We start from the raw sequence: 27,490 nt of genomic DNA on the forward strand, positions 1-27,490 counted from the left end.
AAAATATGCTTTGAAGGAATTCACATACACTTAAAAAATAATTACAAGAAAATTGGGTGACAATTCAATTTCCATGAAAAAGGACAGTCTCTATGATCACCATCTACCACTACAACAGTACAGTTGACCCTTGAACAACACAGGTTTTGAACTTCCTGGGTTCATCTATACATGGGTTTTTTTCAATAAATATACTAGAAAAAATTCTGGAGATTTGCAACAATTTGAAAAAACTCACAGAAGAACCACATAGCCTAAAAATATAGAAAAAATTAAGAAAAAATTAGGTATGTCATGAAGCATAAAATATATATAGATAATAGTATAGCCTTACAAAGTCATAAGGTGAGGGATATTTAATATAAAATTAATAATGTATTAGTTTTGTTTTATAACTTGGCTTTCAAAGGATTACAGTACCATACAGTATGTCTGTGTTTCCCAGCCTATCCCTTCCTTCTCTCCCTCTCCCTCTTTTCCTTTTCTCCACCCTTCTTCCTTCTAATATGTATAAAATGCCCAATGCTTTGCATTATTAAGACAATACTGATGTACATACTGACAGACAATTCATCTTGTAGCCAACGTAAACTTATGGCATTGATAAACTCAGTTTAGTACTGTGAATGTATTTCTCTTTATTATGATTTTCTTAATAATATTTCCTTTTCTAAAGCTTACTTTATTGTAAATGAGTACAAAATGTTATACATATAACACACAAAATATGTGTTAGTTGATTGTTTATCAGTAAGACCATTAGTAGCTAAGTTTTGGGGGAGTCAAAAGTTACACACTGATTTTACACTACACAGGGGGTCAGCACCCCTAATTTCCACATTGTTCAAAGGTCAACTGTAGTCAGACATTTATTACATTCTAGCCACCAAGTTACAACTTTCCTTTTTGCAGGACAAATGAGGAACTCAGTTCATACAGGAAAATATTAATGGCAAATGCCTATGGCAATAGCAGCCCCAAAACTAAAAATGGATGTTCTAATACATGGATTCTTTTCTTCAGTTCATACATAAGCATCGTGCAAATTAACTAGCTCAAAAATTCTGTCTCAAGAACTAAATGCAAGCTTGCTGAGCATCTCTGTTATTCAAATACTATATTTCACCTTGAAGAGAAGCTCAAGATATTCATTAGGACACTTTTTCAAGCTACACTGAAATTCTCGTTTTTTGGAATCCTGCCATACTTGTCTGCATCCTAAAGGTGTTTAATAATACTCCACCTTACCTAATCTTTTCTAGTGTTACCCAGAATTGAACTCTTGCACTATTATTTAACTTTTCACCTTCATATATCTAACATAAACTAATAATTCTGGATGTGGCACCGTGCCTGGAACAGAGAACATGCTCAGTAACAATTTCCTGAATACATAAATGAATCTGCTTGGAAATATGAACCAGTTTTTTTTTTTTTTTAACAAATCTTTAAAATCTCCCACATGTATGGCGCCTTACAGAAAAGTGCTATTAAAACTGCTAAACATGATTTGTTTCTCTGATCTATACCAAATTGATACTACTCATCTCTATTTGCCAACATTCATTTTCAGGAGCACCACTTCTGTTTGGAGAGATCTGGGTCTGTTAACTCCAGGGAATGAATGCATGAGGTATAACCAAGAAAATGTTTCAGTGATAATATGGGCAACTACGATTAAAAGCATTATAACCAGAATATTGACTGAGGGTGCAGTCATTGACATCTTCCCTAACTAATGCGCCCCTTTAGGAGGCTGGTACTTTTCCACTAACACTTCACAGGCCACCCTAGGCTGCCATCTGGCTAGCTGGATGAAAGCAGTACTCAAGAAACACCTGAGGTGTGGGGGGATAACATGAGTATGACTAAATTCTCATTTACTCTCCTTCAGATGAGACCCGAATCTGATTAATTCCAAGTCTCATTCATGAATCTGAAGCAAAGGCTCACTAAAAGCCACCAGAATATAATAAAAAAGTAGATTAAAGTTTTGAATTGATGAATGCAAGCTCCTACGGAAAGGACTCCCTAGTGGATTTCATCCACAGGAAACTTAACCTCCTCTCTTAGCCATCACCCGAACTGCTAGTCAAGAAGCCAAGACTATACCTCTTCCGTGCTTTAATAACGCTGGAACAGCCGTTAAAGTTTTAAACCGGATGCACTACGATGGACCTTACTGGCCTTCCCAGCAATCACCCACCCACACAGGACTTAAGAGCAACTACCTCACTGAAACGGGGGGGATTCATATTTGAATATGTAACACTGTGCAAACACACCTGTTGGATAAAATCCTATACAACTGGGGTAAGAAGCAACTTTGAGTTGCTACTCTGTATTAACACTCTCTCAAAACTGGCGTGTGTAAAAAAAACATGCCTGGGCCAACAAGCCCTAGTTAGCGGGCCAGTACAGTTCAAGAAACTCCTCAGAAGTTACTTTGGGTGAGGAGTGGGACATCCCCTATCTCAACTCAAACACAGTCTACGGCCCCTCAATTCAAACGAAAATTTAAAAATTGGAAACTGTCGCAAGACCACGTAATTCTTTGCCTCCGGGATTTAGAAAAGACAGCTGGACCACAATACCTCTCCAAACAGGGACTGCAAGGTGGACACTTGGGACTCGCGACAAAGCACCACATTTTCCAGGTGAAGCATTCTGGCAGCTACCAGACGACAGAGAAGCCCGTGGCCAGCTCCGGGTCCAAAAGCGTTGCCTCAGCTACACCAGAGTCTCCACGCTCCCGCCGGAAACCGGACTCGCGGGCTTCTGGGAGGAGCCGGCGTGGCCGAGCGTCGGCGTGACGTCAGCGCGCAAGAGGAGCGTCGGCCCCTCCCTAATCTTTCAAGGCCCGAGACTGTAGGGCTTTGGCGCCACCGAAGGGTTGTTCCGCTCGTATTTTCTTGTGGTGGGCAACTAGACCTGTGGTCTTTGCCACCTAGAAGTCGATAGAACGGACGGAGGCAGTGTGCTGAAGGGAGCTGAGGGGGCCCCCGCAGGCTCCCAGTAAGCAGAGAACCCGTGGCTTCAGTTTTCCAGCCTAGAGGCGCCAAGTTTAGAAACCCCAAGTGACGGATAAGTTTGTCGTGTAGCCCCACCCATGAGGGGAAGGAGGTTGTGGAGCGGAGGCCCCTTTCCACACAGGCAGCTGAGGAAGGTGGGCTCAATTGACCAATATTCTCAAAAAGTGGGGTGTTTTTTCTTTTTCTTCAGGAGGGTATGGGAAATTGGCCTCCAATGCAAAAAAAAAAAAAAAAAGACTGATGGCATTGAACAAACAATTTAGAATTAGTAGCCTTAGTGCCAAGCCTAAAAGCGAGCACATCTGGTAATGTCTCTCCCCCTCAAAGTGAGGAAGTTCTGTTGTGAGTTGCTGAAGGCAACAAGAGTGAAAAGTAACACTCCTTTTAGCATTAGGCTGTTTGTGGAACACTTACTAGAAACCAAACGCTAAAAGATTGTGAAAATAAACAGGTATAGAAGCAGACAGAAATGTGTGGTAAAAAGAGGGTTTGGGGTCTGAAAGCTGCTGGATTATGGCCATTGGCTCAGAGAGACCTTGGAAGAGTTGTTGAACCATTCATAGTGCTGCCCAGCCAGGTCCTATGGGCCTTCTATGCAAAAAGCATTTGTGTGTCCCCCATTTCCTTGATAACAGGAAATAGCCTTCATTCAGCCTCCATGACCATTCCTGAATTCCAGTGGGCACATTCAAGTGGTTGTTGCTTAGCCAAGATAGGTGATGTGACCCCATGGAGAAAGTCAAGAGCAGCCTTGGGACCGGGTCCTGTTTCCCCATCAAAGGACTTGCACAACATTTTAGGCATTTTGCAGGTACTGAACCCTGGGAGAAGTAAACGGTTAATGATAGTAGGCTACCCGTAAGCTTTTTGACCCCAGACCAGTTGAACCTGAAGGTTGATGATGTTGGCGCCTACTTAACCTCACTATCAACCCATCAGAAGAACGTCCGCAAGCTGCTCACACTCTCTTTGAACAATTAAAATAAAACTTGTCACTATCTTCCCCAAGTTGGGACACAATAGTTTTAAAGGCTTTAGTCCACTGCCCACCCCCACCTGCCACTTTGCCTAACAAAGTAATAAAGCTATCCTTTCCTACTTCACCCAAAACTCTGTCTCTGAGATTTGATTACACTGGTGAACAGATAAGATGAGCTTTCAGCATCAATTTTGGTGCCCACCATGGGGCTCAACTTTGGGACAGTCCCAGGTTAGTGGGGTGGGGTGGAGTGGGTCCATTGGCTTGATAGACATGGCGAGGTTTTCTCCACACCAGTCTTCTTTGAGAGAGTGGAGGATTGGAGAATTCCTTGAGAGGCCAGATTGCCTGGAACTCTTGCCTTGAAAGGCAAAGCCTTAGTCATACCCTGTCCTTGCAGCTGGAATTGTGAGGTGGGAATAGACAGCGGAAGAGGGACTGCCGTATCAGCTGCTGAGGCCCTTTTTGCTTTGAGATGTTCTTCTCTTCCTCTTGCCTGAACTGCACTGGACTTCCCACTCTGAGGAATTATTTTGGGGAAGCAGAAGGTAGCCTTCAGGACATCGCATCACCTCTGCCAGCATTTTGGTAAGTCCGCCAGTATGCACGCTGAGGTCACTCAACCGGGCCCATTAGGAATCTCTGGTCCATTTTGGGAATCTTGTTTGGAGATTTTTTCCATTAGGAAAATTGATTCAGCACCTGCATACAGAGAATCTGAGCTTTCAGCATCAATTTTGAATTGTAAACTTCTTTATCTGTAAAAAGGAGATGATAATGGCTGGGTTATTGCTAGGGATAAAAGATTATATACTTAGTGCCTGATGTACATAGATTTAAGTCATGGATGTCAGAATCAGAATCTTGTATTTGTGATAGCCAAAAAGATCTTTTGATAATCATGGTCTCCTATAACTTATCAGATAGTTAAAAATCATATATTTAAAGCAATTCAAATACAATTGTTTAAGTACTTTAAGAAAGAATTATAAAAGGTACAGTGGGACCATCCATCAAATCTTTCAGTATCTTTTCTTCATCCACACTCTCTAGATGGGGTTATACATTCCTGTAACACTATTTTTTTTAACATTCAACAAAATTGTAACTAAATAATTGTCTAAATGTTAGTGTCTATCTCTAGATGCTTTATGAGGGCAGGAAACCCTGTCTTCTTCACAGCTCCATTTTCAGTATATACTATACTGCCTGGGACTTACCTGTTAAGCAATCAATAAATAATTTGTTCACCTGGCGGGGAGTGCCTTACTGTCTAGACAGATTTAGGAAAGTTTCCCAGAGGAGGGAACTGAGACTTAAGAATAAGGATTCACCTGTGAGACCAACAAAGGGTTCTAAGCAAAAGAACAAAAAAGACAAGATAAAGACATAAAAAGAGCAAATGGGCAATCCCATGCCAGGCACCAGCAAGTAATTTTTAAGAATAAATCTACAAAGAGTGGCAAGTGGTAGGCTGGATACAAGTGCATATTATACTAAGAGGACTGAACCTTGTATAGGCCACAGGGAGCCAAAAAAGAATTTTAGGCAAAGAAGCAAATGAACACTTGACTTTAAGGAAGTTCCTTTTGACTATAGCATGGAAAATAGAATCCATTTGACTACTGCAAACTTCTAAACAATAAATGATGATGGCCTAAACTAAAGAAATGGGAAACAAGGGAATGGGACAGAGAATGAGTAACAGGGAATGGCAATGAAGGCTTATTAAACATAATGTGGCAAACACTGTGAGAGATATACTATCTGTTTTAAGCTTTACAATATAATAGTTGTGAATGGGAAAAAACTATCTGAAGTTAAGTGATTTATCTTTCAAGTAGAATATACTTGAATCTAGGTCTGGTTGACTCCAAAGCCCTTAATCTTTCTATTACATCACACTGTAAAGAAGCTGCATCTGAGAGAAATTTAGAAGTAATTTTATAGAATTCAGTGACTGATTAAATGAGTTGGAGGCTGGAGTCTTTGAGAGTAGCATTTAGGTTTCTTAGGGGATTTTAGGCTTTGCAGATAATGAAATAAAAAATAAAGAAGGAGAAGGTTTATTGATTTAGTGTTATCTTTATGGGATTTAGTTTTATCTTTAAGACCAAAGTGAGTTTCTCAGATTTAATTTAAAGTGTCTACAGGGTAACTAGTTAAAGAGGTCCAGAAGAAATGGGATCTGAAGCTACAAAGGAAGTAGCCTAGCAAAGGAGATACAGAAGTTAGCACCACAAAGATAGTCGAGCCAGTCCTCTGCTCGACTGCACACAGAGAATATGTTTATTACACATTAACCTGCAAATAATCCTTTAAAAATGTAATAGTAGTAGATGGAAGTTGGTGCTCAAATGGTATAAATTATTTTTTCCACAGAAAGAATGTGTCTTCAGATAATATCCCAATAGTAAGAAGCTCACTAAAATCCTCTATGGCATATTTAATAGCTGTAGTTTAAGGCCTGCTGTATTAAAACTCAAGTTTTAATTGAAGGAAAAAATTCTATTTGTCAGAATTAGTTTTATAAACAAAAAAATTTGGTAATACATGTATCATTAGTTTAAGAAGTATGAGAAAATGATGTGGAAACAGTTTCCTATTAAAAGTGAACACATCACAAGCCATGCATGAGGGATATTTTAAAGAGTCCTAAAAATTGCTGCCTATCAATATGTAAACATAAGGAGCAAAAAGTGTAGTATTTATATGTTAAAATGGTCTTTAACTGTAATTTTGATTTTTCAAAGTTAAAACATTAAACAAATAACATGAAACAATGGGAAATTTCATTCTTCAAAACAAAGCTCAAATATCTTATTTATAATACTGTTTATGAGCCCCCCAAAAAGGAAACAAATGAAACTAAGCGTACTATCCTTATTTTTAATTTTTTAAACAGTACCTCTGTGCTCTTTTAATCTTTGGTTACTTATTCTCTAGTTTTTAACTTAATGATTTGTATATTAAATAAACATAGAAGTTTTAATCCTAAAATACTTGGTGATAAATGTGTTTTCAAGCTAATTGTTTTTCAATGCCATTTTGAAAGTCTGATTTACATTGTAATATACTGGCATCCCAGGACTAATAAAATATAAATTAATTGTTTAAAATGTAATCAAACAGAAAGAAAATCTTTAATACTGGTTGAGGAACTTGGTCGTGGCATCAGATAAACTAGAGACAAGCCCAAATACAGATGGAAAATTTCAAGAAGATTTTATTTTAGTAACTTAATCTAACTTTATGAAAATAATTTTGAGTCATTCCCTTGCTCAAAGCCTTCTCATTTTCCATCCCAGCCAAATCTTCACAATGTATAAGACCCCCTAAAACCTGCTTCCCACCTCGCCCTTTACTTGGCTCACCTCATCTTCTGCTTCTCTTCCTTAAGCTCACTCTCTTTCAGCCACACTGGCCTCCGTAGATTCTGTGGAGCATGCTGGGCAGGTTCCAGCTTCTTGTGACTCTGTTCTTGCTGTTCCTCCTGGAATCTTTTTCTCAGTCTTATTCACACTGCTCACTCCTGATCTCCTTTGATCTCTGCTCAAATGTCACCTTACTAAAGAAGGCTTCTTTGACTGCTTGTCTCCACTGTCCCTTATCCCCCTTTTTTTCCCTTTGTTTTGATTCACAGTACTTATTCATGGTACTTATCATCTACATATTTTACTTGTTATTGTCAGTCTCTCACACTGAAATGTAAGGCCTCTGTAGAGCTCAAGCAGAAGAGTTCCTGATGCCTAGGAGGCACTCAATAAATATTTACTGAATTGATTAATGACTTTACTTATCCCAAATGACTAGCATGAGCTCTGGTACAAAGTACGTGTTTAACCACACTTGGTTAATGAAATGAATTACTAAGAAAAAACTACTCAGAAATTAAAACACCAAAACTCCCGAAGTTCTAATTTTAGCTGCAAGGATGATTGTTTTCTGTGTCTTTAATTATGGCACCCATCCTCACTCAGCAGTCTTATTGTTGTAGTTTTAGCCACTTTGAAGACCACCCTGAACCACAAAGAAGGAAGGAAATGTTCGTTGTGCAGAAAATAAATAAGCATATAAATAAATAAAATTGAGTTAAAATCCAGACAGTTTATTCAGAAATGAAGTTAACTTTAAGTACTTTGAACATTTACTGTTAAGCAAGTTTGAATGTGAAGGAGAAGCATGATCTTTAGAAATTGGGTAGTGTATCCTCAGTACTATGTTAGGCATTCATAGAAGTCCACTCAGATGAGGACATTATTTAGGGTATTATCTGAAAATAAACCAAATGTTGACTTTTTTCTGAAGTAAATATGTTTTAATAACATATAAATACCAATTAACTAATAATTACCTATGTTTACTTGCATTTTTTAGGAGAAAACATGAAGTGGATCTGAAAGCCATATCATACTTGGGCAGATTGCTGTATTATTTTATGTACCTTCTCTAATCTTTTTTTTTTCCTTCTCTAATCTTAACTTACTCTAATTCAATCTAAGCATGATGTCCACCTTTCCTGTCCCTCCCACCTCCATTCACCACCTGTGGTAGGCAGAATAATGGCTTCTCAAAGATAGCCACGACCTAATTCCAGGACATGTTAATATGTTAGATTACATGGCAAAGGGGAATTAGAATGCAGATTGAAGAAGATTATCAGCTGACTTTGAGATAGGGAGATTAGACAATACTATCCACATGAGCCCAACATAATTACAAGCATCATCATTAGTGAAAATGGGAGGCAGCATAAGTCTGAGAAGGGCAATGTGAAAGTTGGCCTGATGTTGCTCACTTAGAAGGGGGAGAGGAGCCAAGGAATGCAGGCAGACTCTAGAAGCTGGGAAAGGGAAGAAAATGGATTCTTCTCCAGAGCCTCCAGAGAGGAATGCAGCCCTGCTCAGACCTCGAAATGAGTTAGACTTATTTCAGACTTCTGACCTCCAGACCTCTAAGAAGATAATTTTGTATTGTTTTAAGCCACTAAGTATGTGGTGATTTGCTATAGCACCAATAGAAAACTAACCCACCTATTACATTAGAGTTCATTCTGACCTTTTTGCTAGGATAAAAATGTGTACGCACTCCACTGATTAGTACAGTTGACCCTCTGGATCTTCAGGTTTCACATCCGTGGATTCAACCAACATCAGATTGAAAATACTCAAAAAAAAAAAAAATTCAGAACATTCCAAAAACTGAAACTTGAATTTACTGGTCTCCAGGTGGCTCAGAAAGTAAAGAATCTTCTGAGTGCCAGAGACCTGGATTGAATCCCTGGGTCGGGAAGATCTCCTAGAGAAAGGAATGGTTGGTTACCCACTCCAGTATTCTTGCCTGGAGAATTCCATGGACAGAGGAGCCTGGCAGGCATTAGTCCATGGGGTCACAAAGAGTTGTACATGGCTAAGTGACTAACACTTTCACTTTCATCAGCTATTTACTAGCATTTACATTGTATTAGACATTATACATAATCTACAGGTCACTCAGAATACAAGGGAGAATGTGCATTGGGTTATACACAAATACCACACCATTTTATATGAGACTTGAGCATCCATGGAACAATTCCCCATGAATACTGAGAAACTACTCTACTCATATTGGTTAATTTTCATAGTAATCATGTTTGGAAACAACCCAGGAATATTAAGTGACCAAAATGGACACTTATCTCTTTCATCAAGAGTGAGAGTCATGGTACAATATAATCTGAAGCTTAATAACTTTTTATTGCATCAAAATTATGGGACAACTCTATTAAAAATACAACAAAATGTGAAAATGCAAAAAAATGATGAAAATTCAAGGAAAAGTTGACAAATCCACCACTATAGCAAAAGATTTCAAGAGTCTCTCGAAATTACTGTTAGGTTGAGCAAACAAAAATTGTAAGGATGTGGGAGATTTGAAAAACATAATTCATAAACTTGTTTTACCAGATAAGACACTTTTCTAAGCACATGCAGTACATTTACTGAAGTTGACTACCATGTACGAGGATATAAAGCAAATCTAAACAAATTTAAAAGGACTGCCATCATAAAGATCGTAATTCTCATTGCAATGCAATAAAAAATCAAAAAGGAGTAGTCAGTACTTAAAAGATAAAAAATTCATAGGTTTGAGAATTCAAAAACATACTTTTAAATAACTCAAAGATGAAATGTGTGTATCACAATAAACTGTGGAAAATTCTGAAGGAGATGGGAATACCAGACCACCTGACCTGCCTCTTGAGAAACCTGTATGCAGGTCAGGAAGCAACAGTTAGAACTGGACATGGAACAACAGACTGGTTCCAAATAGGAAAAGAAGTACATCAAGGCTGTATATTGTCACCCTGCTTATTTAACTTATATGCAGAGTACATCATGAGAAATGCTGGACTGGAGGAAGCACAAGCTGGAATCAAGATTTGCCGGGAGAAATATCAATAAGCTCAGATATGCAGATGACACCACCCTTATGGCAGAAAGTGAAGAGGAACTAAAAAGCCTCTTGATGAAAGTGAAAGAGGAGAGTGAAAAAGTTGGCTTCAAGCTCAACATTCAGAAAACTAAGATCATGGCATCTGGTCCCATCACTTCATGGGAAATAGCCGGGGAAACAGTGGAAACAGTGTCAGACTTTATTTTTCTGGGCTCCAAAATCAGTGCAGATGGTGATTGCAGCCATGAAATTAAAAGACACTCCTTGGAAGGAAAGTTATGACCAACCTAGATAGCATATTAAAAAGCAGAGACATTACTTTGCCAACAAAGGTCCATCTAGTCAAGGCTATGGTTTTTCCTGTGATCATGTATGGATGTGAGAGTTGGACTGTGAGGAAAGCTGAGCACCGAAAAATTGATGCTTTTGAACTATGGTGTTGGAGAAGACTCTTGAAAGTCCCTTGGACTGCAAGGATATCCAGCCAGTCCATCCTAAAGGAGATCAGTCCTGGGTGTTCATTGGAAGGACTGATGCTGAAGCTGAAACTCCAATACTTTGGCCACCTCATGCGAAAGAGTTGACTCATTGGAAAAGACCCTGATGCTGGGAAAGATTGAGGGCAGGAGGAGAAGGGGACAACAGAGGATAAGATGGTTGGATGGCATCACCGACTCAATGGACATGGGTTTGGGTGGACTCCGGGAGTTGGTGATGGACAGGGAGGCCTGGAGTGCTGCGATTCATGGGGTCGCAAAGAGTCATACATGACTGAGTGACTGAACTGAAAGATGAAATAGTTAGATTTTTAAAAATATTTAATACTGATTGTAACAAAAATGGTAAATGTCAGAACTTGTAGGATGCAGTGAAATCTGTACTAAGAGGGAAATGGAGCCTTAAAAGCTAGCAATTAATGCTGAGTTCACCTTAAGTAGTAAGACTTAAGAATAAACCGAAAAGTATAGAAAGAAGTAGAAATAAAGATAAAAATGAAATATAATATAGGCACCAAATATCAAATAGGGAGAAATAATAAAGCCAAAAGCTTGGTTTTGAAAAAAGAAATTAATGATAAGTGGAAAAGTCTCATAAATAAAATGACAACAATACTATTGAAAAACTTGATGCTAATAAATTTAGTCCTTTGATCCAAATGTTTTATCCCCCTGCTCCGTATCACCAAATTCATATGTTGAAATCCTGACACCCAATCTGATGGTTCTAGGAGGTGGGGCCTCTGGGGAGTGATTGGTCATAAGGGTGGCATCCTCCTTTTTAGACAGTGCTCTAATAGGCTTCCCTGATAGCTCAGTTGGAAGGAATCTGCCTGCAATGCCGGAGACCCTGGTTCAATTCTTGGGTCGGGAAGATCTGCTGGAGAAGGGAAGTATTCTTGGGCTTCCCTTGTGGCTCAGCTGGTCAAGAAGCCACCTGCAATGTGGGAGACCTGGGTTTGATCCCAGGGTTGGGAAGATCCCCTGGGGAAGGGAAAGGCTACCCACTCCAGTATTCTGGCCTGGAGAATTCCATGGACTGTATAGTCCATGGGGTCGCAAAGAGACATGGCTGAGTAACTTTCACTTTCACTTTAAGCTTCCCTGGTGGCTCAGATGGTAAAGCGTCTGCCTGTAGTGCAGAAGACCTGGGTTTGATCTCTGGGTCAGGAAGATCCCCTGGAGAAGGAAATGGCAACCCACTCCGGTACTCTTGCCTGGAGAATCCCATGGACAGAGGAGCCTGGTAGGCTATAGTCCATGGGGTCACAAAGAGTTGGACATGACTTAATGACTTCACTTTCACTTTCTAATAAAAGAGGCTCCACAGAGACTCGCAGCTCCTTCTATCACACGAGGCTTTGGCAAAAAGGCACCGGCTATGAACCAGGAAGAGAGCTCTTACCAGAACCTGACAATGCTAGCACCTTGATCTTGGACTTCCCAGACTGCAGAACTGTCAGAAATAATTTTCTGTTTATAAACTACAGTCAGTGGTATTTCATTTTTGCAATCTGAATGGACTTTGACAGTTTTGGGTGTTTCATTTTGTTTCAATATTCTTGCTTCCCCCTCAACTTTTAGCCTTCCCTGTGCACCCACAATTTAGAGGTGGTCTCTCTTCAACTTCTTGCCTCTCCCCCAGAGACAGAATGCTTTCTGTAACTTAGTACTTGCTTGTCTGATTGGAGGATGGTGGAGTGTACTCTGTTTTCCTGTCCTGCTTCAGGCTTAAGGCAGGCCTTGAGCCTTAAGGAGTGGTGTTTTTTTCTCAGTAAACCTGTCCTCCTTCCCATAGCAGCTAAACTCTGCTATGTGTCTTTACACCACAAATACTCTGTAGAAGAGTATTTCCTGCTCCATTTCTAGGCTTAGAGGGATTTTCCTTTCCCCTTTCTCCCAGATGTAGTTTGAGCTTTTCACATGTACCATGGAGGTGACAGGGTTTGCTGCCTTTCTTCCAAAGACTTAAGATTTTTGTTTTATACAAAACAAGGGTCCAGGCAGGGCTTTGTTCAGTTCCCAATTCCCAACATTTTTCCAAGTCCATTTCCCAAAGGAGAGGTAGCCACTCCCCTTCCTCTAGACTTGCACCTTCAAGCAAAACTTTCTCTGCTCTGCCCCTCATCTTTTTGGTGAGCATTCAGTAAGGGTCTGCAGAGATGAGCTTGTAGGTGAGTGTGAACTCCCATTGTATCTGCGGTTCTACTTTAATCACAATTGACCTTTAACAAATTATTTAAAATTTTAGCTGAATGTTTTTGCTTGCTTGTATGACATCTATCTTTTCCCCAGCCGCTATTTTGCCACACATGAGTTAGGGCTCCCACTCTATCTCTCCTTGGAGGAGCCTGTCTTTCCTGATGTGAGATTACTTGACTCCCCTGTGATCTTAGCTCTCTGATGGGTTATTAGAGAAAATTATTATTTTTTTAGTTTATCCTACTTTTTTTGTTTAGGGTAGGTGTGATGCTCTTTTCAAATTTTTATAATCTAGACAGAAGTGAAACTCAATTAGTTATTTTTAAAATTCAAGCTCACATATATTCTCTCATCCCATTTCCCTTTGTACTTGCCCTTTCTGCCCTTGGTATGAGGCTTCCATTTATCTGAAAGCACTGTCATCATTGACTCGGACTGCATTTTCTAGGAAACCAAATTGAAGGTATCTGCCTATCTTAAATCCAAGCCCTGAAGCTATGAAATTCCCCCAATTTTTTGAACAAAATTTTCTAACCTTTCAAGTCTCACAGGATTAATCATTTACACTTGTAGCACCTAAAACTTTCAGCCTTGTATTATGAATATTTGTGCCTGTGATTTTTCAGGCACCAATTGGATGAAAATATTTATTTTTTCAGATGTATTTATTAATTCCTTCATTCATGAATCTAGCATTGGTTGAGGACCTATCATGCTGGAGTGCTAGGGGAATGATGTGTGACCAAAAGAGACATCATATCAGTCCTTGTGAAAATTGGAGTCTAGCGGGGAAGACAGGCAGTAATTAGAAGCTTATTGAGTGTTACAAATGCCAAGTCTCGTTAAATAATAATTAATATAAATACAAAATGAATAAATGAGTAGTTGAATAAATATGTTAGTAATGTTTCCTTTCCACAATTTTTTCCTCTCATCTTTTTCATTACATTTAGCAAAAATATAATGTTTCTTATGGCCCCTATCACATTATTTGAGAATTTCACTGTATATAGCCCCAGGAAATATTTTTCACAAAACCTTTTCTTTGCGAAATGGTCAAAGGTATCTCCTTCTAAGTGTTGGGTTTTCATTACAGGCCACAATTTTCAGTGCTTTACACTATCTGAGAGCTATGAATATGTCTTAGAAGTCTTTTTAAATGTTCCATTGAATAGGGAAAATAAAATTTACCTCTACTCAAATTCATTTCAATGACATAATTTTAAAAATTATATCACAAAAGAAAAAAGAAAGTAATAGTTATGTAATGAAAATATAGTCAAAAGTAATTTATGTGATGAAATATAAGAAAATCCAATATCAGAGTGAAATTAAATCAATATTAAGTTGAAAAAGCAATTCAGTTAACTTTTCCACTGTAACAGCCAGATCCATTATTTTGATGTGTTTTTTTTTTAAAACTTTCAATATTGCATTTTTGAGGAAAATTTATTGCACAGGCTAATTTAACACTTCTTAAAAGACATTCATTATATTCACTTTTTCTAGTGAATATACATAATTACAGAGAAGGAAATGGCAACCCACTCCAGTATTCTTGCCTAGAGAATCCCGTGGACAGAGGAGCCTGGTGGGCTGCTGTCCATAGGGTCTCCCAGAGTCGGACACGACTGAAGCGACTTAGCATGCATGCATTCATAATTACATTCTTATTCAAAAGGCAAATAATGAAACATAGGTTCTAGAATTAAACAGACCTGAGTTAGCATCTTGGCTTCAACACCTGTTAACTATGACCTTAGTCATATTACTTTTCTAAGGCTTTTTTCCCTCTCATCTGTAAAGCAGGGGAAAATAAAAGTAAAACCTACCTTTCAAGGTTGACATCTCAGGAAAAGATAATCCCCACTCATAGTGAACTTTTTCAGCAGCCTGACTGTCCTTCATTACAATGCAAGCACCACAATGGAAAGTAGTGATATTGCTGGCTTTGTTCAATACAGTATCTCCAGCTCCTAGACTAATGACTAACATGTACGTGAAATGGAGTATTTCCTGCCACATCAATAAACTAGGATGTCACAGTCATCAGTGCCTGCATCTCTCTGGTGTGAGCCAATGAGCCCTAAAAATAATTCAGAAAGGAGAATACCTGCAGCCACTCCCTACAGACTGGGGATGTGAAAACACAGGATACTGGCCCCAGAAAGCTGAGATACATGTGAAAGGAATCTTTTCAGTGAGCCTGGATGCCTTCATCTTTCCATACATACATAGAATAACGCTAGATTCCTTAACTTGAGATATCTGGTTTTCCTTAATTAACAATAACCTTTGATGTTCATACTGACGTCCTGCTTTGTAGCAATCTTCTATATAACCTGACTCCTTCCCTGGCCTCCTCCAAGCAGTTTCTCAGGGCTACTTGAGATGCTGTCTCCAGGGCTTAAAGTCCTAAGAATTCCCACCAAATAAAACAACTCTACTTTCAGGACTATATTTTTAAGTTGGCATGTATAAGGTGCTTAGCTGGTGTTTATCAATTAAATGTACGTGATGTGTTTAACACAGCACCCAGCACATGGCAGATACTCAATAAATATCATTATGATTGTAATTATTTTGTTGATTAATTAGCCTGGCCAAAACCAAACTTATCTTCTTGCCCTGCTACTTGCACAGTGATTCCATCTCAATAAATCACCATTACATTTTTTCTAGCTGTTTAGGTCAACGATTTCGAAGTCGTTATTTATTTGCCCTTTTTAAAAATTACCTCACAAATCCACCATAAATCCTGGCTCTAGCTTCAAAATATTGTTGTGAATCACTCTTCCATGGGTCTCTTGAATTTTCACTTGTGAGCAAGACATTGGCTGCCCTTTTTTCCAGGACTATCTCTTCCAGGATGTTTGGCTAGCAAACAGCTTTAAAAGATAGAGATATGTCTCTCACTAGAGCAAAGGGGCAGCCAAGCTTTCTATCCAGCATAATTAAGGATAATACCTATTTCAAGAGTAAAATGCAGGAATGTTTATAAAAAATCCAGGTTCCCCAAGCTCAGGGTTCCCTTTCATGTAACAAAACCCACCGAATGTGCAGGTATTAACTGGTCTGTGGGAATTGGGGTGTGGGCAGTTCACACAAAATGATGGGAGTAGGACATAAAATAAAAAGTGCACATCATAGAAGACTTCCTAGAGAAAATGACATGATATAAATGCTGAAATATAAGTAGGAGTTAGCCAGATGGATAAGAAGAACATGTAAAGGCCCAGCACTAGAAACAGGATTAAAAACATTACAAAACCTGCAGATGTTTCAGCAGAGCCAGCTGGTTGGATACAAGGAAGGAAATGGAGTAATAAGGCTGGGGGAGAATACAAAAAAAAAAGCTTGAAGAGGTAAGAGTGTCCTGAGTATAAAAAGTTATATATGCCATAACATGAAGTTTAGACATAATCTTGAAGATTATAGGGAATCATTGAAGGATTTTTAGCATGGATCTTTGCATCTTGGAAAGATCACAGTGGCAGCAGTATTGATTATATTAAACAGGCAAGACTGGAAAAAACAGAGACCGTAAACCATTTTAGAGTTTTTAGGAAATTCAAATAGGGGATGGCAAAAACGGGGTCTGATAAAGGCTCAAATCTTGCAAAGATGGTGGTATTTTCAAGTTCCCCCCTGTGTATTTCAAATAAAAGTTACATTAAACTGTAAAAATATTTGCGAGGAAATTCATTTATGTTCTGATATTGTCTTATGTTGAATATAATCTTTTTTTGATAAATCAAATATTCTTTTTCCATGAAAAATAATTCCAGATGTTTTAGAGAAATTATTGGTCAAATATCAAGGGAGACTTCCTCCTACTTGTCAGGATGTAAGTTAATTACCTGGTTTGAAAGACACAGGACATTAAGTGACAGAAATCAAAGAGTTCTTTGAAAAAGTTTTTTTTCATTTCTCTTTGACATTTTTGTTAAGTATTAACCATATATCATCTATACATTGGTCTATCAGTTGTCTACTGGTGATTTCTCTCTTGGCTCTATCTCATAGTTCTGTTAGTGAATGCCTCTCCTGTCACAGGATTAGCTGATAAAATGATGTCCGTTTACAATTAAACTCTGGACCTGATCTGGTCACTGCTTTCCTGGTTTGGGGTAGGTGTATGCAAATTAAGTGCCTCTCTCTTTTACATATGAGATGATTGACAGTGAGAATGGGCTTCCTCTACTGCTTATTAAAAATATTGCAAAGTAACTAGTATGTAAAAATTCCCATGGCTGAGAAAGATGAGAAGATTTTGAAGAGCATCTAATATTTTAATATCCTTCCCTTGCAGTATCATATCAATTGTTTCTTGGGAACTGAACAGGGAAGATCTTTGTCTTCTGCCCTCCATCCATCAAGTTCATCTTTTTCTCAGATGAGGGTAGAATTCTTAAATAACAAATAGCCAAGAGTCTTGGCTGGCAGTGTGGGTGGTTCTGAGAGCTCCCTGAGAACCCATACTCTGCCAGTGACTTGATCATGTGATGAAGCTATTAAATAGTCCAACATTAGGAAGAGGATATGAAGAGAAATACAGATTAGAGAGCTATTCAGATGGTAGGACTGACAGATTTGTTTGGTTAAAGAGAGGGAAAAGACAAGAATCACTGTTAGAACACTGAGTGGAGGTAGTGGCCGTCACTGGGGGGAAGTGGTTTTGGAAGGATAGAGGAGAAGAATTCTGTTTGGGGCAGGCAGTTTGAGGAGCCTGAAAGACATCCAAATGGTCATGCCCAGTTGGCTAAATGGTTCTGGAGTTTAGAAAACCACTTAAGCTAAACACTCAGATTTGAGAGTCAGACACGACTGAAGCAACTTAGCAGCAGCAGCAGCAGCTGGCCTTAGCAATTTGTGCAAAGAAGCATGTAGGACTGAATGACCCAGCTGCCCCTGGAAATGTCCACCCCTTCCTAGAGCTCTTTTGAAATCTGCCTCACTTAAAATTCCCTTATTCTTCTCCCTTCCAGGAGAAAGTGTTTTTAGAGCACATCTCTCCCTTCTTCATTCCTAAATTGCTGTGCTATTCTGAACCTGGTTTCATTTGATTAGCATTTGTGACTCTAGGCAAAGGATCCATCGAAGGGTCACTGACCCCTTGGGAATCAGTAACAAGGTCAAAATGTCTATATTCTGAAGACTATAGATATATTTACCAAATTGCTTTTCAGTAATTTGCTCCAATTAGCTACACTTAGAGTTTCTGAATTAAGCCAGGGAGACTAGAAGGAGTGGGTGGTCCGCAGAAGGAGATAGACATGCTTTCAGGATCTACCAATCCTTGGGGCTGCTATCTCAGGATAAATTGCTGGACTGACCAAAGAGGAGGACCAGCACCCTCTCCTCATTCTTGAGTAGTATGGGGAAAGCAGAGTCTCTCTGAGTCTGAGACTGCACCATCCGGAGACAGCCTGCCAAGTTAGGAAAATCCCTCATTTGAGTGGCAGGGTTGTCAACAAGTGATGTGTTTCTGGCTCTGGGCCCAGTTCTTGGGTGTTTGCAGGCAGCTGCAGCGATAGGGTACAAAAGAAAGCCAGAAGACTAATAGACAAACAAGTTTTCCTGGGGCTTAGTAAATGGAAGAGAGAAAAGATGGAACAGTGTTTAGGCAAAGAGACCTCCTAGAAAATCAGCAAAGAGGGAAAAAAGCCTTGAAGCACTCCACTGTGAAAGAGACCTAGAAAATCAGCAAAGAGGGAAAAAAGCCTCAAAGCACTCCACTGTAAAAGTCGTCACAGGGAAACGTCATTCTTCATTCTAACCAGAATGAAGTCCAAAGTGGATGAGTGTGGGTTGGGCATCAAGGAAGTAGTCTGTGCCCTGGCAGGAACTCTGGTCACCAGGGAAAGAGGGCCACAGGGATGGCTGGAAGTAAAATTCACATACCAATGCCTTCAGCTAGCTCTGCAGCTACTCATCTCTGCCTCTAGATGTCGCCCTTTGAGTCAGAATAGCAACTGGATTCCCTGAATGTAGGACTCTTAAGAGAAATCTATTACTACTTCACTCAGTGGATGTGGATGTGCTCAGTTGCATCCGACTCTGCAGCTCCATGGACTGTAGCCTTTCAGGCTCTTCTGCCCATGGAATTTTCCAGGCAAGAGTACTGGAGTGGGGGTGCCATTTCCTACTCCAAGGGATCTTCCCAACCCAGGGATAGAATCCACATTTCTTGTGTCCCTGCATTGTCAGGCAGGTTCCTTAACTGCTCAGGGGAAATGATAAACCCTGACTGGCTGAACTTAGAGACGTATCCCATCCTGAACCTGAAGGGCTGCAGAGTGGGAATGAGGGGCAAACGACTGCTTTCTCTTCCTGTGTCAGATATATCAGAGACCAGAGATTAGTGGCTGGAAGGTTGCTACAGCAAATGAATCAGCAGAGACAGAAGCTGCTGAGACTCCAGAAGCCTGTTACCTGGACAGTGAACTAGTTAGGGCCAGGAGCTGCCTCCAGTCCCCAAAGGATGCTCTACAACTTCTTATTGGCCTGAAGACCTCCAAGGTTTTGGGCAGCTGAGTTTCTCAGAAAACTCTCTCTAAATAGTTGATACCTGAAACATCATTTCCTGGAAACTAGGTAATTTGTGATTGCCCCACTGAGATTATTCTCATACTTGCCCAATAAAAAAGGAGAGGGGATGAATGGGGTGTCTCTTCACTGCAGCTTGGTTGTATGGCCCACAGTGACTTAGATTTCTATGGGATGGAAGAAGAATTGAGACATTTGGGTCCTTGCTTAGTATCCTTGGCATGTTAGTGTTCCCCCAGTAAAGCCTGTTCCTTACCATGTGATACCACAGAATTTACCATTATCCGCTTTACCACACTGCAGAAAAACAAACACAAGCAAAAGATCATAAAAACAGCCCAAGAGAAAAGTCTAACAAGAAACCACAGATAGACTGATAATAGACTTATGAGTCAACAATAAATACCAGGAAGGGAAGACTATTTCCAAGAGCCGAGATAAAATATCTATCTTAAATTTATGTCAAGACCTTCTTTTTAAGAATGAGAGAAAAATAAATAAATTTCTTTTGATAGACACTTAGAGAGTTTGTCACCAATGGATCTATACTTAAATTAGATGTAAAAGTTATACTTCAAAATAGGGAGAATTCCACTGGAAGGAAGGAATAAAAATACAAGCAATAATGGTGAGGAAAGAAAATAGTAAACATAGCTGAATCTAAAACATTGCCTGCAAAAAAATAATGATGATGATAGTAATAGTTATAATGTCTAATTTTATGGTGTTGGAAAAAGTCAGAACTGAAACATGAGGCAAGAATATCATGCAAACTCATTTTAGCCTGGCTTCTGCCCTCACCACTTCACTGATCTAAGGCCATGTATTAACCAAGTTCTCCAGGGGAACAAAATCCATAGGCTAGAGATAGAAAGAAATCTGTTATAAGGAATTGACTCGTGTGATTATGGAGGCTGAGTTCCCACAATCTGCCATCTGCAAAAGGAAAAAAGAATGGCATGCAAGGTGGCAGGGAGTTGGCAGAAGTCTAAGTGTTCTAAAGATCTTTTTCAAAGGAGAGTAAAGTTAACATATTAACTTCAGACTTCAACATACGTTGTTCTTTACATAATTGCTTTGTATAAATCATGTCTTAACTCCTTTTAAAAGGGAAAAGTAAAATGTACATATGAAAACTTTAGAAGCGTATAAAGTGAAAATCTCTATTTCTGTTATTTATGCTTCACATGTGAAAGTTTTTGTTCACATGTGCACACACACACTTGCACATAAGCATGATCATATTTTAATTTTAGTTTTTATTGAGGTTTAGGTGATTTACAATATTAGTTTCAGGTGTACAACATAGTGATTCAAAATTTTATAGGTTATACTCCATTCATATAAAATGTTGGCTATATACCCTCTGCTCTACGACTTATTTGTAGCTTATATATTGTATACATAATGGTTTATACCTCTTAGTCCCCTACCCCTATCTTGCCCTTTCCTCCTTTCCCACTGGTTTATTCTCTATATCTGTGAGTCTGTTTTTCTTGTTATATTCATGAGTTTGTTTCATTTTTTAGGATTTCATGTATAAGTGATAACATACAATATTTGTCTTTATCTGACTTATTTTTCATAGCATAATTTTCTTCAGGTTCCCTGGTGGCTTAGTTGGTAAAGAATTTGCCTGCAGTGTGGAAGACCTTGGTTTGATTCCTGGGTTGGGAAGATTTCCTGGAGAAGGGAACAGCTACCCACTCCAGTATTCTGGCTTGGAGAATCCCATGGACAGATGAGGCTGGCAGGCTACAGTCCATGGGGTCGCAATGAATGGGACACGACTGACTTTCACTTTCTACCCATGTTGTTGCAAATGGCAAAGTTTCATTCATTTTTATGGTGGAATAATGCTCCATTGTATGTGAATACCACATCTTCTTAATCCGTACATCTGTTGATGGACTTTTGTTTTGCTTCCACATCTTGGCTATTGTAAATAGTGCTGCTAAGAACACTGGGGTGCATGTAACTTTTTCAGTTAGTGTTTTCATTTTTCAGGAGTGAGTATATATTCTCCAGATATATTCTCCAGTATATATTCTCCAGATATATACTCACTCCTGTAGTGGATATAGATGTATCAAATCAGTGCATAAGAACAGTGACCAATCACATCAGTACTTTTAAAGTCTGTGATCTGTCACTGTGCATTTGTTATGAAGTTCAAACACAGCAAAGCATGCAGTTGTGCTGCCTTCTTGCCTCTCAGTGATAACCCAGCCCACATGACATTTTGCCAAAATGAATACTCAAAAAAAGGAATTGGTCACAAAAGATAAAAGTGCAGCAAAGAAATGAAAAATGATAGCATTGGAAGAGAAAATTGAATCTCTAATGGATGGAGTTATAGAATAAATTCCTGACTGTGGGTATGTTGATAGTGCCATCATTCAAAAAACTCTGGGCAAACACCATTTGAAAAATTCTAGAGGAATTTTGTGAAAGTGAACATATCAATGTAAATTAGGACAGTGGTTATAATGAAAAAAACTAAGATGTCTCTGAGAAAGTGACACTGACAAAAATCTTCACATTAAAGGAATGCTTGGGAATATTTTGTAACATTGAAAGCACAAAGGATGAAAGTCAGTAACATTTTTTATACACTAGTAATAAACAGTATAAAATGTAATTTAAAAATTACTTGCTAAAATAACAATAAGTTCCTAGCAATAAATAGCCAAGACCTTTAAGGAACTGTGAATTTATCACTCTTTTTACATGTATGAACACTTTAAACTATTTAGTCCCACCTGCAGGCACTTGAGAGCAACATCAGGATACTCTTCAGGGCCACTTGCAGGAAGACCTCGGTGCTAGGGAGCAGGATGCTGAAAAGGCCTGATAAGAAGATAGATACTCGTCCAATAAGGGAAGCCCTCAACTAAGTGTTGTTCCTCTTTCATAGCACTTTCCAGTCAGATAACAATGGAATCATATTTGAAGAGTCTACTGGTGGCCTCATCATATGGGACATACTATGACATCCTTGAAGCATTTCCTAAACCTTAAACCCTCTTGATATACAATTACTGAAGTTCATCTTTCACCTATTTTTTCCTCAAAGACATAACACTGCTGAGTGTTGCCAGTTGTGTAGTATCATTGCAGTTATGGAGGACTTTGTTCAGGGCGCTTTGTACATATTTGTACTGCTATTTGCTATCAGCCCAGCAGCAAAGAACACAGATTTACTAAGTGGGCAGAGCCTTCCCACTCCCACACCTAGTTCCTGCTCCAATATCCCATTGCAAGCCAGAGCCTTACCTACAAGAGGACACCAATGGGTCAAGATTCTCAAACAGAAACAAATGTAATTGAATGGTTTGTTTTGAGCTATATGGGGTCACACTCACGCTCACACTTCTATCCCATGTTCTACTTTTATTTTTGTCCTACTGGGTCATCCCCAAATTTTCTGAGATGAAAATTTTTCCTCATCAAAAATAGAGAATAAAATGGATAGATAAGGAAGAAATATGGAGAAGTGGAAAATGTAAACAATAAAGCATAAAAAATGTAAATCAAACCACAGGTATCAGGAGTAAGATGGCAGTATATCTAAAATAACAAGAAATAAGAGAGAAAGATGTTAGCAAATTGATGGCAAATATGAATCTACACCTTCCAATGTACAACATAATTATTTTATTTTTTTAAAATCTAATTTAGTATGACTTTGGTATCAAGTACTTTGGCCAGGTTGACAGAAAGTTCAAATTCAATCATATTGGAACCGCCTACACTCAACCTAGTCTTATGAGGTACTCCAGGGAACTTACAAAATACTATGAGTGGCTCTTCCCATCTTCAATCCATCCTAGTTGCCGTTAATATTCCTATTATCTTTCCTGGACCTTTGAAAAGCTCTTTTACTTTGGGCATGTGAATTTTTGTCACCGCTTTGTGGTGACTGTGGCTTCACTTGGGCTGCTGTAATAAAATACCATAGGCCATGTGGGTTAAAGAACAAAAATTTATTCTTTAGAGTTCTGGAAGCTGAAACATTCAAGGTCCAGTTTGGAAGATATGGTTGCTGGTGAGGATACTCCTCTTGGCTTACAGATGGCTACCTTCTTGCTCTATCCTTACTTGAGAGAGAAAGGACTCTGGTCTCTCTTCTTCTAAGGACATCAATCTCATCATGAGGCCTCACCCTCATGACCCTATCTAATTACCTCGTGAAGGCCAAATACCCTCACACTAGGGGTTAGAGTTTCAACATAAGAGCTTGGGAGGGGGGTGCACAAATGTTCTGTCCATAACAGTGACCATGCAGTCAGCCTCTCACCCAGTTCTGCCACCTTTCCCATCCAGCCTTAGGTCCCTCCTTCCTGTGGCGTCTGCTGTTCTCCAAATCCTTCTAAGTCTTTCGAAAAATCCCCTTTCTCTCCTTCTGTTTCTTACTCCTCAAAATCATTCACTTCTCTCCATTTCTTCCTAATGTCATCTCCTCAAGGTTTTTAGCCTTTTGGGAAACAAATATCAGAAAAAGAGGTTGCCTACCCAGAGGCAAAGGAATGTAGAGGACATGGGGGATTTGGGAAAATGCTGGGGGAAAAACACAAAATAGTATCTCAACAGACTGTCTTTTCACATTAAAGTTGATGAAATTTATAATCTCAGTCAGGCTCAGCATATTGATTGGCAACAAAAAGACCACATAGGAATGGGTGCCTGCACTTCCCAGACTTAAGAACAGAGCAGTAATGAGTGGAGATCTGATCAAAACCCCCAATTCTCAGTATTCATAATGCAACAGCCTCAGCAGGTGACTGGCCAATCTCAGATAACCAGATACTGCAGTTGGTACCCAATGCATTGTATATTAGCTTTTGTCTATAATAGATGTCTAAAATCTAGAAAGATCAGAAAACAAATTTTTTTTGGTTATCATTTGGAAACCATATCTGGCTTAATCTGACTTAAAACTGTTCAGTCTCTTCATTTGTCTGGTTTTGTGTAAGAAGTCACATGTTTTGCTGTTGAGATATTCATATGCTGGATAATAGGATGTTGTCTCAGACTTGCAGGGCATATTAAGTAGTATATGGACCACAACCATATTTTCTTTATAAAATCAGAAAAAAATCTGAATTCCAAAAGATTAAGTCAGAATGGTTTTAGAAAAATGATTGCAGAACTTGTATGCCTTGATCTTACTGGCTCATGCACAGAACTGTTCCACAACTGACTCCTAGAGTTACTCATTTCCAACCACAGGGACATGTAACATTGGGCAGATGTGCAGGGTAGTCACACTGAAGGTTGATTAAGCTGAAAGCCTGGTCTCTCATGACAGCAGACAGGGAGCAATGAATCGTGAGGAGAGGTAGCATGTGGCCAGGGCTCCCTGGCTGGCTGTGTGGTGTGTAAGTGTGCTTGCCACAGAAGCAATAAATCCAGGATAGCAATAACTCCCTCTCTGCGGCTGGGCTTTATTTGCACATTGGGAGCTAAATTGGAAGCTGAGGCTGTGTTCTTTGTCCTTGAGATGTAAGTGAAGGGTAGGAGGAGACAGGAGTTGACAATTGCTTTTAACCCAGTCTGAAGCTTATTCATGGGAAGAGATTTTGGGGGGTACATAAATCCAGGTCTTGCAGCTTACCAAGGGCTTTTACCAGGTTGAGACCACATGCTTAATAGATCTCAGTTTTATATGGCAAAAAAGATGTAGTTGGGAGAAAGAAAAGCAGTAAGAAAAATGAAATAGGAAGGCACTTCAATAGGAAATGGTTATTTCTTTGCATGAGGAGACCAGAGCTAATAAACAAAGAGAAAATTCTCTAAGAGGTCAAGATGCAGGCAAGAATCCAAGGGAAATCAAGGAAATCAAGAAGAAAGGTATCAAAATTCATAGGCCTCCTTGCAGTTATTTCACAGCATGAAAAGATATCTGGGAGTTATTTTCACAGTTTGAGGAAGCATCCATAATGTGAAGACATTTTTTTGTATGATAAAACACAAATATGAGTTGGTTCAAATGCTTTGGTCAACAAAAGAGGTGTAAATCTGTAAATAAACAAGTATAATTTAAAGTTATCCCTCACAACATGTATGAAACATACTCATCTTGAAGATATTCCTTGCATTTCTTAGATAATACCATTACTATGAGCTTTAAGGACCTCACCACAGGATTTGACTATTTTAGAATCTTCCATTACCATTTGAGACCTAGCTATCAATCTCTCCTGTAGAAATCCTTGTTAACCGTATGTATTAGAGTGGTGTTTGCTCCATAATGCACATTCTCATAAAGAGGCGGAGGGTGGTTATAATACTCACAGTTGATTTACTCCACAGATCCTGGTAATATTTAAGCAAGATTTCCAATTCCCTGTTATTCCCTATCACATTCCCTAGGTTGTGAATGTGGCAGGGTAGTCTTCTCCTCCTCTGTCTCACTGGCTGTTCTTGGGCAGACTTTCAGCACAAGCTGTTAAAAGGGCCTTCGACCTACTTTTACGTGCTGCTGGTTCTCATTTGACATTACCTCCAGTGTCATGCTAATTGTCTTTCCTCTCAGCTTCTGTTTTCTCATGTATTCTTGGCTGTCTCCTGGGACTACCTTCTGTTCACCCTTGGTTTGTATGTTACTTCCTGGCTTCGGCTGGCCATCCATCTTGCTTGCTTGCTTGCCTGGTTCTTATCGAGCATCATCTCTGGCTAGATTCAGTATACCCCAACCCTCAGCTCTCTTCCTGAGAGATGCTGTATTGCTTTTCCCTCTGATTAGCTTCCTTCTTCTGTGCCACACACCTAATTAGTCTCTTCTTGATTATTTACACATTTAGAGACCAGAGATTGCCATCTGTGTCATTTAAATGCTGAAGAATTCTTATCTCTGTAGCTGGACATTACTAATTGTTCATTAAATATTTGTTGAATATCAATCAAACTAGTTTTCAAACTTCTCTCAACCAACTGTGGTCATGAAAACACTATTGTAAATCAGGACTTGGATTTTTTTTTTTAATGAAGTAGAAGGTGATAGAATGGAAAATATCAGAGTGCAATGCAAAACAGTATTATTTTGTGAAATTTGTGTTTCATAAAAGTTGGGAATCTTAGGATCAGGTTATTTTTCATCACGGTAGGTCATGGTTAAAATAGTTTGAAATTCATGAATTAGATTACAGGGTGGTTCAGACAGATGAACTAGACATTGGTAGTTTTCATATGTCTAAAATATTTTCCAGTCATTTTCTGACAACAGATCCACTTCTGTTCCACACTTACTGGACAGTTTACTCACTCACCCATCCTTGTCATTAGAGTACTCCGTTGGCTGAGGAGGAAGCAAGTGGCCAGTCTAATCAGGGTGCTCCCTGGGTTATTTTATTTCCCCTATTGCTATTAGAAAAAAAACTCTTTACATTGTAGTTACCAAATTGGTAGAATATGCTTTTATGGCTACCAGTGGGTACACTGGAGAGGCTTGGAGTGGGAAACACTGCCCCTGGTCCCAGTGTTAGCTCTGAGGACTTCCCCATTGCAGAAGCCAATGAACTTCCTTTCTAGTTTAAAGTGGCTTAGATGAATTTCTGCTGTTTGCAACCAAATGAATCCTGACCAATATAAAAGAGCACAGAATGAAGAGTGGGGAAAGTTGGATGTAACTCTAACAGTATCATGTGCTACATATGTAACTTTTGAAAAGTCTCAAAAGCTATGTAGTTCTCAGTCTTTTCTTCCTCTGAAATAAGAGAAGTGAATCTGATAGTAACTCACAATCCAATTTTTATTGGTCATCAGAGTTCCCTCTGGAGCTTTAAACAGTA

The 27,490-nt window shown here is 39.1% G+C and overlaps 1 protein-coding gene across 4 annotated transcripts in view; it reads right to left on the bottom strand.

The window, feature by feature from the left end:
* Window positions 1–2,803, bottom strand: part of ORC5 (origin recognition complex subunit 5) — an 84,682-nt gene extending 81,879 nt beyond the window's left edge. For 3 of the 4 annotated variants that reach the window (XM_043462979.1, XM_043462980.1, XM_043462981.1), the window contains exon 1: window positions 2,595–2,775. In XM_043462979.1, coding sequence (XP_043318914.1) covers window positions 2,595–2,666 — 72 coding nt within the window. In that variant the 5' untranslated portion in view covers window positions 2,667–2,775. Of the gene's footprint in view, window positions 1–2,594 lie in introns of all 4 variants that reach the window. The other variant, XM_043462978.1, reaches the window with a different exon arrangement.
* Window positions 2,804–27,490: the final 24,687 nt, after the last annotated feature.

The sequence above is a fragment of the Cervus canadensis genome, chromosome 3 (genome assembly GCF_019320065.1).
Source record: "Cervus canadensis isolate Bull #8, Minnesota chromosome 3, ASM1932006v1, whole genome shotgun sequence".
Classification (NCBI taxonomy): Eukaryota; Metazoa; Chordata; class Mammalia; order Artiodactyla; family Cervidae; genus Cervus; species Cervus canadensis.